This window comes from Mycteria americana, chromosome Z (genome assembly GCF_035582795.1).
Source record: "Mycteria americana isolate JAX WOST 10 ecotype Jacksonville Zoo and Gardens chromosome Z, USCA_MyAme_1.0, whole genome shotgun sequence".
Taxonomy (NCBI): domain Eukaryota; kingdom Metazoa; phylum Chordata; class Aves; order Ciconiiformes; family Ciconiidae; genus Mycteria; species Mycteria americana.
The window spans coordinates 41,385,942-41,404,154 of record NC_134396.1 but is presented as its reverse complement, the minus strand read 5'-3'; the positions used below and the strand labels follow the sequence as shown (position 1 = coordinate 41,404,154).

General features: G+C 37.2%; 1 protein-coding gene across 1 annotated transcript in view; it reads left to right on the top strand.

Moving 5' to 3' along the window:
* The first annotated feature begins 5,511 nt into the window (after positions 1-5,511).
* Positions 5,512-18,213, top strand: part of SHC3 (SHC adaptor protein 3) — a 57,541-nt gene continuing 44,839 nt past the window's right edge. Inside the window, exon 1 of the mRNA XM_075526822.1 lies at positions 5,512-6,051. Coding sequence (XP_075382937.1) covers positions 5,512-6,051 — 540 coding nt within the window. The remainder of the gene's footprint in view (positions 6,052-18,213) is intronic.

Here is an 18,213-nt window from a genome sequence, read left to right as displayed (position 1 = left end):
TACGTTGACTTTTAACAATAGGCCCCCAGGAACCACTAATGGAGCAGAAGGAGTTACAAGTTTCATTTTCTTCCAAATATTTCATGTCATATTTCACAGGGTGAAAGTGTCTTAAGACAAAATTGTTTCAGTATTTTCAACTAACAGAAAAAACATCCTCCTCATTTAGGGTCAGCTTCTGGCTCAAAACCTAAGCATCCACACAGAAATTTGTAGGCATGTTTCAGACCTTAATTTTACATTCCGCTGATGTAAATTAAGTCAAAAGTTGATCATTAATGATTAATGATCACTGATTTTGAACAGTAATACTTCCAGCAATGTGGTTTTCCAGAGAAATAACTTGCAAAGCTGCAGATAATGCTCCCCTTTACTGGCGCAGCCCACCCTTAGCAATAAGGTTGCCATGGAAACAGCAAAACTCTGATCGGGTGCGAGAGAAGGGGTGAGGAGGAAAGGGAGATGGGGGCAATTTACAGCAGTTTTTTTGTTGAAATAAATCAACTAGAATTTGTTAAAATAGGTTTTTTGGGTTTTTTTTTTGCTACGGGAGAACCATAGCCTTTGCCTACAGGCCTTGGGTCTTTTTTTGTTGGTGGTTGGTTTTTTTTGCGTAGGACAGTAAGCTGAGGTCTGACTCAAACACTGAATATGGAAAAAAATCTGAGTGTTGTGAGCCCAGTCTATGTTTTATTCCTGCAAAATGTTTTGAAGTAGAGGTATATAGTCATGGCTCTTTTTAATGACACTAACGGAAACTTCAGTGCTTTTGAATATTTCTATCAGCTGTGTGATGAGTCTCCCTTGAAATCACAGGAGCATGCAACTGGGGTCTATGTGCAGGTATATCAGAGACACAGAGGCAGACAGACTATGATGTATTAAGTACGTACAAACAGAATAGATAAATGACAATTATTTAGAATTTTTTAAAATTAAAATAGCTACATAGCTTCTTAAGAAGGTTAGATCATAATGGTTTTTAGCTTGTCTTGATGCTATCTTGCTTGTGTGTAACTACATAATCGGAGGTTGTCTCACATAAATAAAGCTGGATTAGGCTGATTAATACATGAATAAGAGATTTCTGGTATATATCTAACTGGTGCAAAGAAAGCTGGTATTTTCCCTTCTCAATTAACTAATCAAGAGAAGAAATGTCCCCACAGGATATTAGAAACCTTTGTGCTATTGAAACACTATCTTTTTATGTGAGGAATCAACCATTTGTGATATTAAAGATTCTGCAAGATGATTTACTAAAGCAGAGCATTAACCCTTGTGCCCATCAGATTACAATATGAGGAATAGCATCCTATTTGCTGATGGCTTAATGCTGCATCATAGTAACATTAATTGTTTAGGGTTTATTGTAAAGAGGAATGTCAACTACAATGGCCCTATGGCTACTTTTTGTGTACTGCAATTAAAACTCATAGCAACATCTATATTTAAGTTTGTCTGACATATTCACTGTTTCTTATAATGTAGCTAACCCACATTCAGTTTGGATTTTTTTTCCCCAAAGTCATTGTCTTTCTCATGCTCATTTTTTAAAAATTCACTTTAGTCCACAAGCCATTTTACTGCCGCTGGGCAGAAGCTGTTGAAATGCAAATTGTCTTTCAGCAGAATTTTGACAGTTTCTAGCACTTGTTTGTATAGAGTACATACTTAACGACAGTCTGTTACTGGAACTAGATAGTTTTGCTGATTTTGATTATATGACGAATATTTCTCTAAATATGGGTCACTGAAAGTCACCTTTTTTGCATTCAGGAGAGTTTCTTACTATAGGTCATGGAACATAGCAGTTGTACTGCCTGCGCTTCCTCTTTATGGTATTGCTTGCATATTGACAATGCCTCCTACCTTTGCATCTGAAGCAATGTAAATCCTTTTAAACCTCATCCTAACAATGGAAACCAAAATGTAGTTTCTCCCCTTTCCTCCCTCTAATCTTGCACCCAGTATCTTTCTTTTTCCCTACCCTTTGCTGTTAATAAAAGTTACTTGCTTCTGAAATACAGGCTGCAGAGGTAGTTAAGATACAGAAGGAAAAAGGGTGGCAGCTAAGGATGAGCCCCTGAGAGGCACTTGGAGGGAGAAAAGGAGGAACAGTCACATGAGACATGGACTGCATCAGGATGAGAGGAGGATCCATGAGAAAACAGAACTTAAAAAACAATGGAGGAAAAAATCCAAAAAAGAGGGAATGGTCAGAGATGCCAAAATTACTGGTAGGTCATAAGAAATGCTGTACTTGTCAGAGGCAGTGTACACCCCCTCACTGTGTATTTATTGTTAGGATTATGAATTATTTTGCATTTATCAACATTGAATATCCACCTGCCCTTTTATTACTGAGTCAACAATGAACTCGTCGTTCCACAGCCATTTGTTACTCATGGTGGCAGTCTGGCTCATATCCCCACAAAAAGAAAAGAAAATGGCTCATTTTCAACTTGGATCCACTCTACTAGCTGACCTAGCATAGGTGCAGATGGAGAGATTAGAGAGAAATGGCGGTTTGAATGTCTTGCTGTCAGCAGTGCTATGATAATAATAGTAACAAGCTGCTTTAAGGCCAGCGTGGTATGGTCAGTGTGCAAGCTACAGGCATGTTGTTGGAAATGCCAAAGGCATTATAATGCTCTGGCAATAGCTAGATTAACTAGATCCTAATTTTAATTGTAGTTTATGCCTATTACAAGGTCTCCTAATTTCATTCATTATTTCCTGGAGTGGGATTTGAACCTGCTGCCTGTAGGGCAAAATTATCTACCTTTTCTACTCCTGAGAACTATAAAAGGCAAGGTTTTAAAATGTTCAGTTCTTCCACTTTATGGCCAGATTTGTAAAGGAGACCGGTTCCCAATCAGACACTGAAATGAGCACCAGATTTCAAGCACTGGGTGATTCAGTGGCTACTACTCCTCTGCAATATCTAATGTCAGATTTCCAGGAGAGCTCAACATCCATCAGATGTCTTGGTAGCATTTCTGTGTCCAGGGAAGCAGTGTCAGAAATTAGTCCTTTTGCTGGTGCTCTGGGAAGCTTTTATCCTCTAGCTTTCCCTCTGCCTCTCTTTCAGTGGACTGATGATCATACTGTTTTTAAATATCTACATATCTACTCTGCTAATAGGGTAAATAAGTATATGCATTTTTTTCAAACGGGTTCTTTTTTTTTTTGCATCAGGGGTCTCTGAAGGCAAACCTGTAAAATCTGTGAATCTGCTGGTGCACATAGAGAGCAGTTGAACATCAGACGAAATGTGCACATTCATGTTCCCATCCTGGATGTAAATGAACCGGCTGAATGAATACGTCGGGGAGAAACCCCGATCTGACTCCCCGGTTTTGCTCACCTGCCACCCCTGTGGACACCCCATGCATTTCTCTGGCAACACCCTCTCTTCCACAGGGGCTGTGCCACCCACCCTCGTCTGCTCAGCCGCTGGCTTCATTTTCTGGTGTTGCTGCAAAAAAGGTGCCGCCTGTGCTCGAAATGGGATCTTCCACTATTTAGCAAGGCTTTGCTGAATGAGTCATCAAAGCCGGCTGGTATTGGCTGGGCTGGTGAGCACCCAAGGGATTGCCTGGCAGAGGCTGCGAGGCCTCGCTTCATTCACAGAAATGTGGGGATGCTAGCCAGCCCTTTCATTCACACGCACAGAATCTCATTCACATTTTGCAGTTTCGCTAGCCGCTTCTAATGAAGAGAGCCATTTGGGAGCAATAGGGTTTTCTGGGCAGTAGAGACATGTAAAAATAGGCTATGGTGTGTATATTTGCTGTTGCTATGCTAGGAGGATGAAGAGAGGAATGAATGCTGTGTGGATGCTGTAGCAGGTTCGCAGTGTGGTGATGAAAGGCTATTCTGCAGATCACTAGAAACCTGCTTTTACAGTGACTAGGACATTGCCATTACTCATCACTGCTGGGATAAGAGGTGCTGACTTAATTTAATGTGTCATGAATATACTAATGAAATACCTGTATTTGAGCTGGCTGTTTCACTGTATTTGCACTTTGTATACTGCAGCCTTTAGTCATGGGAGAGGGAAGGAATTCCATAGGATTTTTCCTTTAAATTGTGCTGCAGTTAGTAATTTGTTTAAAAAATAACTTTGCACTATGCAACTTCTCTGGTCTGAATTTGTTTATAATGCAGTGTATTGTCCTACATCCAAAAGATATTTTGCAAAGAAGGTCAATTTATAGAAAAGAGCCATATGGCTTGTGATGGGCATTGTGTATCACAATGCTGTACACATTTTGTGTTTTTCAAAAAAATGTAGCAGAAATGAAATACCTGTTTTCTGCATGTTTTGCTACTTCTCAGATCAAGTGTTTGTGGCTGACATTTATGCTTAATAAGACCTGGTGCATTTTTTTATTTTTCACTGTAGGATGTCAGTTTGCTGCTACCTGGACTTTTGAATATTCTTTTAGGTTTTTTCAGTTTTTCAGAATTAAACCAAACATTCCAGTGAAGTGAAGATCCTCTTCATGTTTTTCTTCGGAGTGAATATAAGAAAAAAACATCTGTTAAGCCTGTTGTTGGATATCAGAAAAATACTTCTCTTCACACATAGGTACTTTATGTAATTCCTGCATTAACATAGAAGGTTGTTGTGGAGTAACAAGGGAGAAGGATTTCTTTCTCTATCAAAAATTGGATGTAACAGTTTCTGTGAGAGATAGCATTGACACAAAGGCACTTGTAAAGTCTGTTAGGCTGCTTTTGTGGAAGAAAATGTGTATATTCTTCAGTTCTGTCATCTGTTTTTAAAATACTTGTGTGCTTAAAGGTATTCTGAAAACCTTTAAGGTGTCTGTTTTGCTGGGGGAGAAGGGAGATATATATGTGTAAGTATTATCCAGATATTTGCTATCTAATTGTGACTTCTTTATAGATTTGCAAATATGTGAGGTGGAGGAACATTTAAACAGAAGATAAAGTGTGGTGTTCCATAAAGGCTGTTAATTCAGTTTTAAAGGTAATTGCCTTTGGTACCAAAAGGGTGGTGGTGGGGGGGAGGAATTAAAGGTTGGAAGGAAATATCTGTTTGAGAAGATAGGAGAAGGAAATTTGAGAATTGATTGGTGCTAGTGTGCTGTAAGTGGGTGGATGGTTTTTTTTCTTCTTCTTTTTTTTTTTTTTTTTGCTACAGGAAGTGATTTGCAGTGTTCACTGAGCCTTTTGTTGAAAAGGGTCCTTCTCATTTGTGTGAGTCATGCTTTTGCTGTGAGCGAGTTGGCAGCTCTAAGCAGGACTGGGATCTCTGTCATAGAAAACTGTTACTTCACCCAACCTTAACGGGGAACCATAAGAAATTTCTTAAAAAAATATATATTTTTGTTCTTCCTTATACTCTTTTCTTTTTTACCCCAAAATCTTGTTATCCGTCTGTGTTGTTATGAATCGCCTGCTATGTTAGCACAAGCATCTCCTGCGTTGGCATCAGATTTGCCAGAACATATGCAGGAAACCAGATAGAAGGGCATGCTTCAACGTACCAAGTATAACCGCTTCAGGAATGATTCGGTGACATCAGTTGATGATCTTATTCACAATTTGTCCATGAACAGCAAGGTCTCAGCAGTTGCTACGACTTCAACAGCACCTTCGTACCTGGTCTCGCCAGAGGTTCTCCGCAAGGACCAAGAAGATGGACCCACCACCCTGTGTACCCTCATCCATAAAGTGTCCCACTTGAAACTCTCTCACACAGGCAGCCTTTTGGGTATCAAAAACCTCTCCTCTGCAGTAAAGGAGCTTGCTGTCTCCAAGTTGCAGGGAAGCTCGAGTGCTTCTAGCTCAGCAGCAGGGGCTTCAGACAACACATGTAACCTTGTCTCTGCCACTTCGTGTTCTCAGCAGGACGTGAGCAAGATGAGTATGGGGAAAAAACCACGGTCAGAGGAAATGCACCTGGGAGGTGAAGACTGGAATCAAAGTAGCAGCTTTGTCAATAAACCCTCTCGAGGATGGCTGCACTCGAGTGAGAAGATCCTGGGACCTGGTGTGACATACATTGTGAAGGTTGGTCTGATTTCTTCCAGTCTCTGTTTTTATCAATGAAAAATTCTCTGCTGGTTTTGATGACAGGCTAGACAGGCTGAAAGGATCTCTATTTGTATATTCCTTTTTTTGTGCATAATGCATGGTATGTAAATGCAGGAAGGCAGGGTTGGGAAGCTGTGCTAATTTCTTAAATTAGAGCAAACATGCAAATAGGTTCTTTGTCAGATAATGTTCTACAGCTGTGTAAAAATACTGTTCCTAAGCTAAAAGCTGGTTTTCTTACTTTTTGTTTTGGGGATTTTGTCCTTCTTTTGAATTTAGGTAGCATACTGTATATATCTTGGATACATAAGCTTTCAATATGTCTGGTGCAATATACAGGAGGAAAGACAGACTCCTTGATGTGTGAAGAACTGTTAATCTTGCATGATATTTCAGTTTGAAAATAACTCTAAGGACATGTGTGTTTTTAAAGTGAAATTATATTTGAAATCTTAGAGCAGTAAGGTACAGAGCGCAATTCTTATCGTGTTCCACAAATAGAAATACTGTTGTGGGTAGAGCACGAAAATGCAGCTTGTTTTACATAATGAGAATTCAGCCACCTTAAATGTTATTGCTCTTTTCAGTTCATTGATACAGCATGTCAGGAGCAGAGAATCCTAAGTTTACAGGGTAATATTTCCATATGCTTTGAAAGTATTTTGAAATGACCTGTTAAATTACAGCCTTTGAGAGAAGGGTATGTGCAGTGTTTTTGTAGTCAGGTAAGATTCTGGTTACACCTTCCAGCACAGTGTGCAGAAAGTGTAAAAATAACGTTATTGTCCAGAATTTGTTCTTCAGTCACCATGTTTTATTTGCCAAGTGGCTTTTGCATCTTAAGTGTTAAACTGTTTTGTAGCAAACTATTAATAAGATTACAGGTCTATTTTTAATCTCATTTTATTTGGGGTATAAAAGTCACAGTGCGACTTTATATGAGGATGCTTTAAAACTGAGTGACAGCCTTGTTGCTTAACTCTCACTGGTTTTTCACAAGTCTCATTATCAAAAGCAGAGTGCATATTTAACAGTTGGAGCACTAGGAAGCAGTTTTTGTTTCTTTCTGTTAGTGGTGATGGTAGATTTTGCAAGTGATGGTAGATTAAGTTGGCCAATTCAGAGCACTATTGAAATTGTACTGTCTTTTTTACTACTCTGAAATTCACTGGAACTACAGAAGAGTCAGTGCTACCTTTCAGAACACAAACTGCTGCTCTGCTACTGTTCGAGAAGTGTCTCGATAAAAATAACCCACTGGTGCTAGATACAGTGGTGGAGACCCCGTTGTTCTTTTGCATGGAAATGGTCTGGTTAACGGAAGGTCATTTACCATTTTCCCATTAGCTCAGGGAACTCAGCTATTTTATTTTTTATTTTGCTTAGGATATTGTAAGTAGGCAGATAATGACTGTGAGAATTCACTGCTGCTGTTTGTTTTACCTGAAGTGATCATTATGAAGCAGAACAAACACAGTATTCATTTTCTTAATTTTTTCAGTGGTTGACCTTCTGTATGCTAGAGGAAGCTGATATCCTTGAATTGAAGAGACAATTAAAATTATATACAAGTGGACTTACATTTAAAGTTAATAATTAACCCATATCTAACACTGATAGTAGAACAAATATTTTAATTAGCGCAGCTGGTATCAAATACATGAAAGTGTATTTATACACATTATGTATAATAGAATTTTCAAAATAAATCATTAGCACCATACAACTTGCGTTTTACATGTTTGTTAATGTCATTAAAATGTATGGAATCTAGATTGTTTCTATTAAAAAAATAGGGTGATATCTTTAACTTCGTGTTCTCTGGCATATAGAGTCACAGAACAGTGCTCTAAATGTAAAAACAAAGGTTAAAAATAAATATCAAAATCAGTGCTTAATGAATGAATGAAAATAAACCGGTCCTGGTTAGTTCATAATTTGCCTGTTCATTAAGTATCCCAGAATTTTCCTCAGCAACTGCAGATAAGAATAGAAGTGCAGTTCCCACATCATTAAACATTGTTAGTTCCCAGGGCTTTTATACATTCAGACCATCAAATCAATACATAGATAATGTACACTGAAGGGAAACATTCCTTGGATACCTCATGGCTATATTGACTATCTGGGGGACTCGTACCATGTTTAATTAGTACCATATGCCTTGCAGAAAATTCCATATGCCATTAGTTAAATGAGACAAAAATTAGATTTGTTGTTAACCAGCAAAGCTTTTATCATTTTGTGTGTAAATGTGCACTGGGTTACTGTTTTCTCATTAATCCGCTTTCAAAACATGAAAATTACCTATGGGACAGGGTAAATTGTAACTACTGGGCAGTTTGGTAACTCACATTGGAATCTTCTGAAGTAAGAGACACAAAGTTCCTACGCGCAATGTATGACAAATCTGTAACTTTACTGCTGTCCTGACATTTCACATATTACCCATTTTTTAAATGGGCAGTGCAACTCTAATGCTTAAAAATGGATGTAGGATTATGGTAAATAGGAACTGTGTTCTGATCTTCATGGTCTGGTGTGATGGAATTATTTTCAGCCATAAAAATACTGGCACTTCTGTATTTTTCTGTATCCAATCCCTGTGGAATTCATGTTGCATTTTTATATATTATTTTAATGGGAAAATGTTCACAAAAACAAAAAAATATTTTTGTTACAAATTAGACAATGACCATAGCCGTATTAGGGAACATAAAGTGGTGAGTTACTGATATTTTACTTAACAGTACTGCTGAACAGTTTAACAAATTATGGATTAATTAAAAAAAAACGAAATAGTTTGCTGTGATGGAAGTCATTGAAGAGCTCAGTGTTTTCCCCATAGAGGGACTGATTACTATAGGGAGTAATTATAAATGTTCATGTTGTCAGAAAAACAAATACATATAATAAAAAAGTGTAAAACTGTGTAATGTAACAGTAGTTAAATGTTTCAATGAAATCTGTTTGTTTCCAATGATAAATGTCTACTGATGAGTTTAATTGGGTAATGGCATAGATGTTTTGGGTTTTGTTACATTTAATTAAGAGCACAATGAACAGTCAAGAGGCAAATATATGTCTGTCTTTAGGTAGCTCATGGTTGGGTTTTGTAACAAGTGTTGATGAGCATAAAATGCTGTTTCTCAGCAGTTCAAAACTAAATAAACCCAAAATACTATAGCATAAATTTATAAGCTTATATACAGTATATCCGAAAGAGCTAATGAACTGTAAAACCAAGACAGTGGTTTAGAACAGACCTGGGTAAGTCTAGTGTTAAAAAACAGATACAAAGATAGTATCTGAGAGATAGGAAGGAAAAAGGAGTTAATCTAAAAGAAACAGTGCAAGCCAGGCAAATAATATTTCAATGAAAAGCAGATTAAATTATTATAGCAAAGTATCTAAAGAGTATAATCCTAACTACAATTATTTCTTTAACATTTTAACACTTTCATGTCTTGGGGAGGGGGTAACGGCGATTTACATCTGATGAGGAAAATAGACATCTTTTGTGAAGCTGTTCAAACACATCACCAAGGAAAGGCTGCAGTTCTGCAAACATTTCTGCATGACACTGTTTACGGGAATATTCTCATTGAAATAATTGAGGCTACTCCTGTATGCTGAAAGTTAAGTATGTGCTTAAGGATGAACTGAATTGCTGTGTTGCTTGCTCTTATTACATCCTTTTATTCTGTACTGTAGTATTCCCTTCAGTGTATATGCAGGGCAGCTGTGATTTTAGCAGATCTCTACAAGTAGACACAGAATTTACAAAATTACTTTTTAGTGGCTAACCCAGACTGTGAAGCACAGCCTTAAGTGGAAATAACATGGTGGAAACTGCAACATATGTGGCCTTCCACTAGAAAACTTCAGGGCTTTTTGGAAGAATGTTTCTCTTTTTTTCTTTCTGCTCTAACCAGAATTTATTTGCTGCTGGTTTGAAGTAGGAGCAAGATACCAATGCTTTGTGGCTTTGTGGTGGTACTCTTTGCTTACCTGTTTGAAGGGTATCCAGCGTAGCCTGTAAGAAAAAAAGAAGAGGGTTCCTTGCTTCCTTCTTACTCCTTTAAATAGACATAAAGTCAAATTTACAGTCTACTTGTTAAAAAAAAAAAGAATATTAACATTACAGCAAGACTTTTTAGTTTCTCTTTTTGGTTGATGCTAAATTTATTTTCCTTCATTGTACCAAAATTTGTGCAAGGTTTCTTTGTTTGGTTGGGTTTTTTTTTTTAAAATCAGATTTAAATTCTGCTCCTATCAGTCAAGTTGCAATAGTGTTAATGGTTAATCACTGTTAGTGTGACATGGCCTGAATAAAAACATACTCAGCAGGATTTCATGCATGTGATTCTAATAATAAGGATCACAGTCCCAAAGCATCCTGTTTGTAATGAGGTTTACATGTTTAACAAGTGGGTTGTGTGTTTCAGCCATGTGGTGATAATAGAACTGAATACTGATCCTTTAGTTCAGAGTCTGCTATCCTCAACCCAGGTACCCAAACAGTGTTAGCTAGAGCTCAAAGACTTATGAAACTGGCTTATCACCGTGGATTTTAAAGCTGCATACATGCAGGTTAGGGGAGGGAGAAGTAAGTGACAACGACAGCATTGGTTTTAGCAATTAATCCCTCCTAGTACGCCATATTCCTTTGCAATCAGTTAGTATCCTTCACATTTTCTTTCACTGTTATTTGGGCTATGAAAGAACGATACTGATGCCTGTTGCTCTGTTGAAAACCCGTTTTTTGAACTCCATGGATCTGAAATACTGTGGGTCTGTTGTACAGCCCAATGATATGAAAAGAGCATTTCTCACAGAAATTAAATCATATCCTACAAGCAAAAATCATACAGTAGAGTCTTTAATTGTAATATTATTCTAATTACATGAATCAAGTACTATTACTGTACATTTGCACACCTTTCATAGAAAGCAAAGCACGTAATGACTTTGGTGCTGAAGGATTCAGCTCTCAACGTGAACGTCTGGTCTGCAGTACATTTGGAGTGTTTGCAAAATGCCTTGGAAGCCTTGGCATAATTTCCACACCTAAGGTTATTTCAAGAGTGACACAATTTGGCACTGTTAATGTTGATTTGAATAGTTAAAGTCAGAACTGTATTTTTTTAAAGTAAAAACTATACAGTCCGGCTAGTTATTTACAGTTTTAAAATCCACAAATGAATTTGGCTGGTTGGTTTAGGAGGTAAAACTGCATTCAGTCAGAATTCCTTCTCTGTTTTTCCTTGGAAATCGGATTGTTGGCTTCTTTACTTTTCTTCAGATAATGGTTACAGTGAGAATACCATGTGCCCAATGTAAATATCTGCTGCTATAAACATAAAAAATCCACACAGATAAGCAGTGATCTTCAGGGAAAACCCATGCCTTTCTTTGCTGGTGGAGACAAGGCACTCCCTTGTCCCAGTGACAGGGCACTCCTGTGTCCCCTAGCCACATAACCCATTGAGGAACCTTGTCTCCATTAACACACTAGCTATACTTGTGCTGCAGCCTGGCTTCATTTTATACTAGAAAGGTAAAGTGAATTCACAAAGTATCAATATGAAATTTTCTTGTTGTTTGCAACGGGAAGAATGCAGGTCTGCCCTGGGATAGTGCCAGAGACAACCAGCCTTCCCAGCTGCTGACACTCTTGCAGAGTGATTTACTCCCCTAAGCAATGAAACAAATTCCATTGTCATAGAGGAAGAGGGGTTCAGTATTGCTTCTCTGCAGTTCTACGTAGTCATGCAATATTCCTATTTCATTTAATTCTATATATTTATGATAAAATGCAATGCAGCTCTACCTGTGGCTGCTCCAGGCAGGTCTGAGGCAGAGCCTGTCCATTTGAGTTGTGATGGGAATAATGATGGGACTCGGTCCAACCACATTGCCAGTCATCGCTTGTTTTCAGAGGGGGATTGGGCGCAATTTCATAAGGGTAATCTAGAATGTTTGTTTAATAAGTGATAGACATTCCCCTAGATTTTTCAAGTAAGATTTTCATAGGGCCAGGAAAGATTTCAGTCTCAAAAGTTTGACTCAGACAATCCAAGTCACAGCTAAAAGTTTAAAGACTAAAAAAGGATCTTTCAAATTAGACAGGAGCAGCAAGCAAAAAGATAAAAGGTAAAAATAAACAGGGTATAGGAAGACACAAAGAAAATAATGTGAGGTAAACAGAAAAAGCTGTCTAGGCCTTTTTTCCACAGCACCATCACATTATATTTGCTGATACAGGGATTTTTGTCTTTTTTTGTTATCTCAGAACAAATCCTGAAATTAGAGACATAAGTTGACTAAATACCTTAAATAATAAGGACAAGACTGAAAGAGATATATTTTATCTTAAGATATTATCTTAACTCGCTCAGCACCATTTCCATCCTTCTGGATATGTTGTACTAACATGCCTTTATTCCCATTTTTGGCTGTTATTAGCATAGAACTTGTACAAGGGAGTGCATGTCTCATTGGACACCATCATCCTGACTGACATTTGACACTGCATGAAGTAATTGTCAGAAACAGAATTGTCTCTTTTCTTATAGACAAGCTGCTTTAATTAACCACAGGACATTTTAAAAGTACCCTTAACTTTCTGAGAAATGAGAATGTTTCAGGAACACTGCCTTTGCCACCGAATGTAGGGGCCATGTTTTGTTGCCACATGTTGAGTACAGAAGCTACAGTGTCACTCGTTTTTGCTTACTTTTTGCTAAAGTCTGCCCAGGAATGAAGAGAAAAGGCCAGGCAGATAAACTGTGCAGAGTCTCCTTCTGAAAGGAAATAATGAAGTGTGAAGCTGCACTGCAAACACCGCAATAAACGGCTAAAAAATTATCAGCAAAGTGTTTTGAATCTACCCAAAAGCCTTTTCTTGGGTCAGAGACAGAAACTATGAAGGCCATCCCCAGTTCCTAGGTCTGTTATCCTTAACAACATTCAGGCATGATAAAAACCTTCAGAATTAATGAGCTTTACAAGGGCCTGGTATGAAATCAAGCTGCGCTGGCAGGTGCATTGAACCTGTTTCTCTTACAGCACTTCAGCAGCATTAAGAAGGCAATGAAGTCTGGCTGACTCTGCTGTAGGATTAATAATAATAATAATAATAATCAATGATAATAGTACCTAGCTCCTATGGAACGCTCGTTGTTAATAGATCCTCGTGCTCTACAAAGTGATGTTTGTTTACAAGCTTTAATACTAAGTACTATTTAATGCAAAGTATCAAGCTTTTGATTTTACTGAAGAGGAAATAAAGAAGTAGAGGATTTAAGTCATTTGCTTGAGGGTGTCCAGGAAATTATTGACAGAGGTGAGACTTACACAACACCTAAGTGCAGTGCTCTTCCACCAGACCCAACTGCTCTGTAAAGTTGCTAGAGTGAAGGTCTGCTGCTGTAAAAGGTCTCTAGCTGGGTAGGCAGAATAGGCAAATCGGAAAATACCTTTTCAGTTTGCAAACTGAGCACATTTATGACAGAAATTAGAGCAGAAATTTTGAAGAGATAGAAAGACAGCTTTGCCCAGGTCAGCAGACGCTACCTTTGAATCATGGTCTTCTGTGATGCACTTGTAATAGTTGTCAAAGAAGGTCACCCAGGACACAGTGCATGCCACAGCAGAGAGGGAGAATAAAAGATTCCCTATGAAATGCATACCTAAAAATGTTTTGTAAAAACCAATTGTTTATAAGCTCTAAGTTCATATAATGTATGGATGCTTTGTAGGATCAGAGTTGTGGAGAATATCCTGGATACAGTAAGATACAAGATAGGTTTTGTGCATGTTAGAGACATAGTCTGGTATATGTTGTGAGCTTGAAGTAAACAATATTTATGAATGTATTTTTTAGATCAGCATTATGAATTGCAATTCAGGTTGCTCAATGATAGGCAGAAAGAGTAGTAAGTTATGCGACAGACATCTGAAGAAGTAGAATTGATGTGCAGCCTGTAAAGTTAGGTGCAGCAGACTTTTCAAGTTAAAACGAGATTAAGACTACTTAAAATACTGTTATTTATGTAGTGTAGATTACCCCTGGATTTGAGACTGCTCTGTAACCATTCATTTATTACTTACAATAGTTACAGGGGATAAATAGCCTGCACATGAAGCAGGCCGACTCTGGAAGAGAAAACTTAAAATACTGATTGTTGGAGATGTATCTGTCTGTCATTTTGAACCTTTTGTGAATTAATTTTATAGTCATAAAATAAGCAGAGAGCACTAACTAAATAGAAACATCATATGAACCTCCTCTTGCAATATATTTATTTCTGCCGAGGATCTGGAAGAGTAGAGCTGCTCGGTGCAGGGGGCACCTCCTGAGCTGACACTGACCTCAGGGCTTTTGGGCAAGGGTGGTGGGCTCCCAAGCGAGGCTGGTCAGGGCCATTAGGGCCTGATGGTGCCCCCAGCCCCCCAAGAGCTGCTCTGCTGGGATTCTTTGTGGCCCTTATGCTGCAAGAAGACCTTTTAGAGACTTCTTCATGCTTTAAATCCATCCCAGGACGTCTCTCTCCTTATTCCTCTGTTCTGCACATTGGAGGTCTTACTGTGAACACAAGTAGCTATAGTTTAAGCATAAGAAAGTTAGAGATTGATAAAGATTCAGCAAAAAGATGTGCTTTAATTGCTGGACTCTTGTGATGAAGACCAGAGGTACATGCAGCATTGATATAAAAAAGGACTCCCTCTCCCTCCCTCTATGTTTTAGTTTTTCAGTTTTAACGTTGACAGGTCCTTCCTAAATCACACCTCCAAATGTACAATTTTGAAAGCATAGCTGTACAGCATTTCAGATACTTAGCATAGGTTTATATTTGGCATCATGGAAAAGCACCTGTTAGTTCTTCCATCTTCTGGGTCTGTGCTTTAATAATACTCCTCATCAAGCAGTTCTACTTAATGACTGAGGTAGTATAAATTCTTTAATAACTAGATATATTTACAGTGTCCATATTTATGGTTTCAAATGTCTGATTATGATTTTCAGCTATTGAAGCATAATGTTTTGGTTGCAGAAGCTTTTGCATGCTTGTGTTAAAGGAATTCTGATGCAGAACATAAGCTGCTAGAACTAATCTGCGTGGTGCTTTAAAGGGAAATATATCTTAGTGGATATTCAAGGTAGCAAGCAAAACAGTCTGGAAGGTGTTCACTGAATTAAAGTATGCAACAGTGAAAATGAAACAATTCATCTGTGATACTGCAGTGGATACTCTGATTAATATCACACTGCAGTAATTGCATTCACCCTGTATTATATGTTTTTAAAATTAAACCTGAAAAGTATAGATCTAAATGTAGCCTTTTTTAAAGAAAAATTTTGGCACATACAAAAAATTGAGGCATAATGCAGAATGTGTATACATTTAAAATAATAGAATAAATTATTGTCTAATGTGTGCCCTTCCAGTTCTAGCATTTCTGAGCTTTTGCATGCAAAACCATACATCTGTAAAATAAGAACATAAGAAATATTGTACATGCAAAGCTACCAATATGGGATTTTTGTGGAATCTTGTGAAAGCCCAGTCCATTTAGCATCTGTACTGCGTGAATATTTTTGAGCGTGATGTTGGTAATCTTATTTCATTCACTCATAAGAGTAAGAAATAAGAAAAAGGTTTTTTTTTTGAAGATGTGTTGTTTTCAACCCCATTTGAGATGGAGATTAGAAAATTGTCAGAAGCAAAATTTGCTTCCCAGTGGTACCTTTCCCCTTACTAGCAAGAAATGAGACCTTAGAGTTGACTTAAGAGTTTGCTTCTCAAGATAAGATAAAATATATTCTTCTTCCCCTAGCTGAATCCCTGGCCTTTTTTTTAAGGGGTTCTGAATCAGTACCGTATGATTTGATTGTGAGATGCTGCCAGAATGTTGTCACAGGGGACAAATGTAGAACCACTATTAATATCTAGTGAGAATTGTAGACATATCCCAAATAGAATGGATTCTTCTTTTCTGTTTAATTGTTTTCTTACTGTTAACATGCCCCATATTCTCATGTTGTGTGGAGATTTCTACAACTACTCCTGTCTGCTACTCTGATACAGTAAAAGGAGAAAAAAATCCAGCTTATTCTGGTAAAATCAAGTGAAAATACATTCTATCAACAGAGGGAAACTATACTCTGAAATACGGGGAAAATATTTCATGTTGTTGCACAGCTTTTCTTCAGATGTCTCCTTTCCCCAGCAACTGATAATAGTCATGTAAAATCTTCATCATACTTCAGAGATGTGTTAACAGACATGGAAAGTTTTGCTAGTATTGTTCTACCTTCTGTCCTCGTATCGGTGGCACATAAGTATATTTTGTTTTGCAAATGCTGTGCTTTCTCTATGCCTCACTGTCAACAAGATTTGGAGGCATTCAACAGGTGTTAATATCTTCTCCAAGGTCTCTTTCTTTATATGAATCCCTAGCTGCTGAAGAAGGACTGTGTAGGTTTTCTGATCTCTGTGGGAGAAAAAGGAATAACCTATTTCCAGCTTTTTCAGAGTGTTGGCAAATCTTGATATCTTTTTATATATAATCATATTTGTCAGTTTATTAATAGATATATAAAGCTGCCCACCGAAACTTTAAAATAGTTATAAATATTTATATACTGAATTTCAGAAATAATAAAAAATTAGTGGTTTTTTAGACTTAAGGATTCTTGATAAGCATTCTTAATAACAGTGGTACTGCATTCTTGAAGTCAATATATAGGATTTCAAGATCTGTGTATATAAAAAAAATACATGCATATATATAATATATATAAATAAAAGTAGGTATAGATACGTAAATTTTTTTTTTGGTCATGTTAAGGTTGATTGATTCTTTTTTATCATTTAAGCCAGTCAATGTAAGAAAGATGCATGAAATAGAACAATATAGTTGGCTTCCTTTGTTTAGAAGCTGATTTTTCTACTGGCAGCGGGTTAGACTTGGGATGAATTTATTCAGATGATAAAGTTTCACAGCCTTTCAGTATTAATTAGTTAATGCTAGGCACTTTGTTTTATAGTTGATCCCAGAATCCCTCTGGAAGTCAGTCTTGCTTTACTTATGACTGAAAGCCTTTATGAAAATCTTCCTGAAATTCACTGTAAAAGGATTTACATGACTAAAGCTAGATGTCTAGCAAATATGCAGTGACTTGCAGTCATGCAGTGAAAATTTTAAAACGTGACCTTTCTTTTTATTATTTTGTACTCTGCTAAACAAACACTGTTTCGTGCAGTGAATCAAAATATATCAAGGCACAGAGATACAGAGAAAGTCTTATTTCCCTGCAGCCTTTTATGAAAATGTTTTATAAATCTACTATGATAATTAAATCAAGAGCTTATGAAGGTTACCTTTTTTACCAAAATAGTTTAATAGCATAATTTTAGCAGCATTCCTGTTATTGAAAATCCAAGCATTCAGTTCAAAGAACAAAATAGACAAGCAATACATTGTAAACTTCATAAGTTGCCAAAATAGCATTGAATTATACTAAAAATAATGTGTTAATTAATGAATCAAAGTATATAAATCATAGAAGTAATTTCTGGGAGGTACTGATCTCATGCACAAAACACATGTGTTTGCCTCCTAAATGCCTTTATTATTACACTTGTGCACACCTGAGCCTGGGGTTCAAACAAGATAAAGCAGTTCGTTGAAAGAGTAGACTAACATTTACCAGTTAAGAATTGTTAAAGTCTGCATATATAGGGACATTTAAAATATTTTTATACTACAGAAGCCAGTTATTGTACAAGAGGAAATAGGAAAGAGCTAGGTGTTGGCCAAAATTGGAGGTATTCTTGGGAGAACTGTGTTCTCTTCTCACCCATTATTGAAGAAGCGAACCACCTATTTCCAAGAGAAATGCAAACCTATTGACAGTCGTATCCATCATCGTTTGTACTAGTTCAGAAGCTCTGTTGGTTTACTTGTCTTGTAGAACAATTTGTGATGATAAATTTACAGCCGAAGGGTCAAGGCTTATTTGTAGTTCAACCCCGAAGAAGACTTGTTTTTAGATTTTCCGTTCCATTTCCATTCAATCAATCCTTACTTAGAGTTTTCTGTCTGGATTAGAACATGCATTCTTTAATG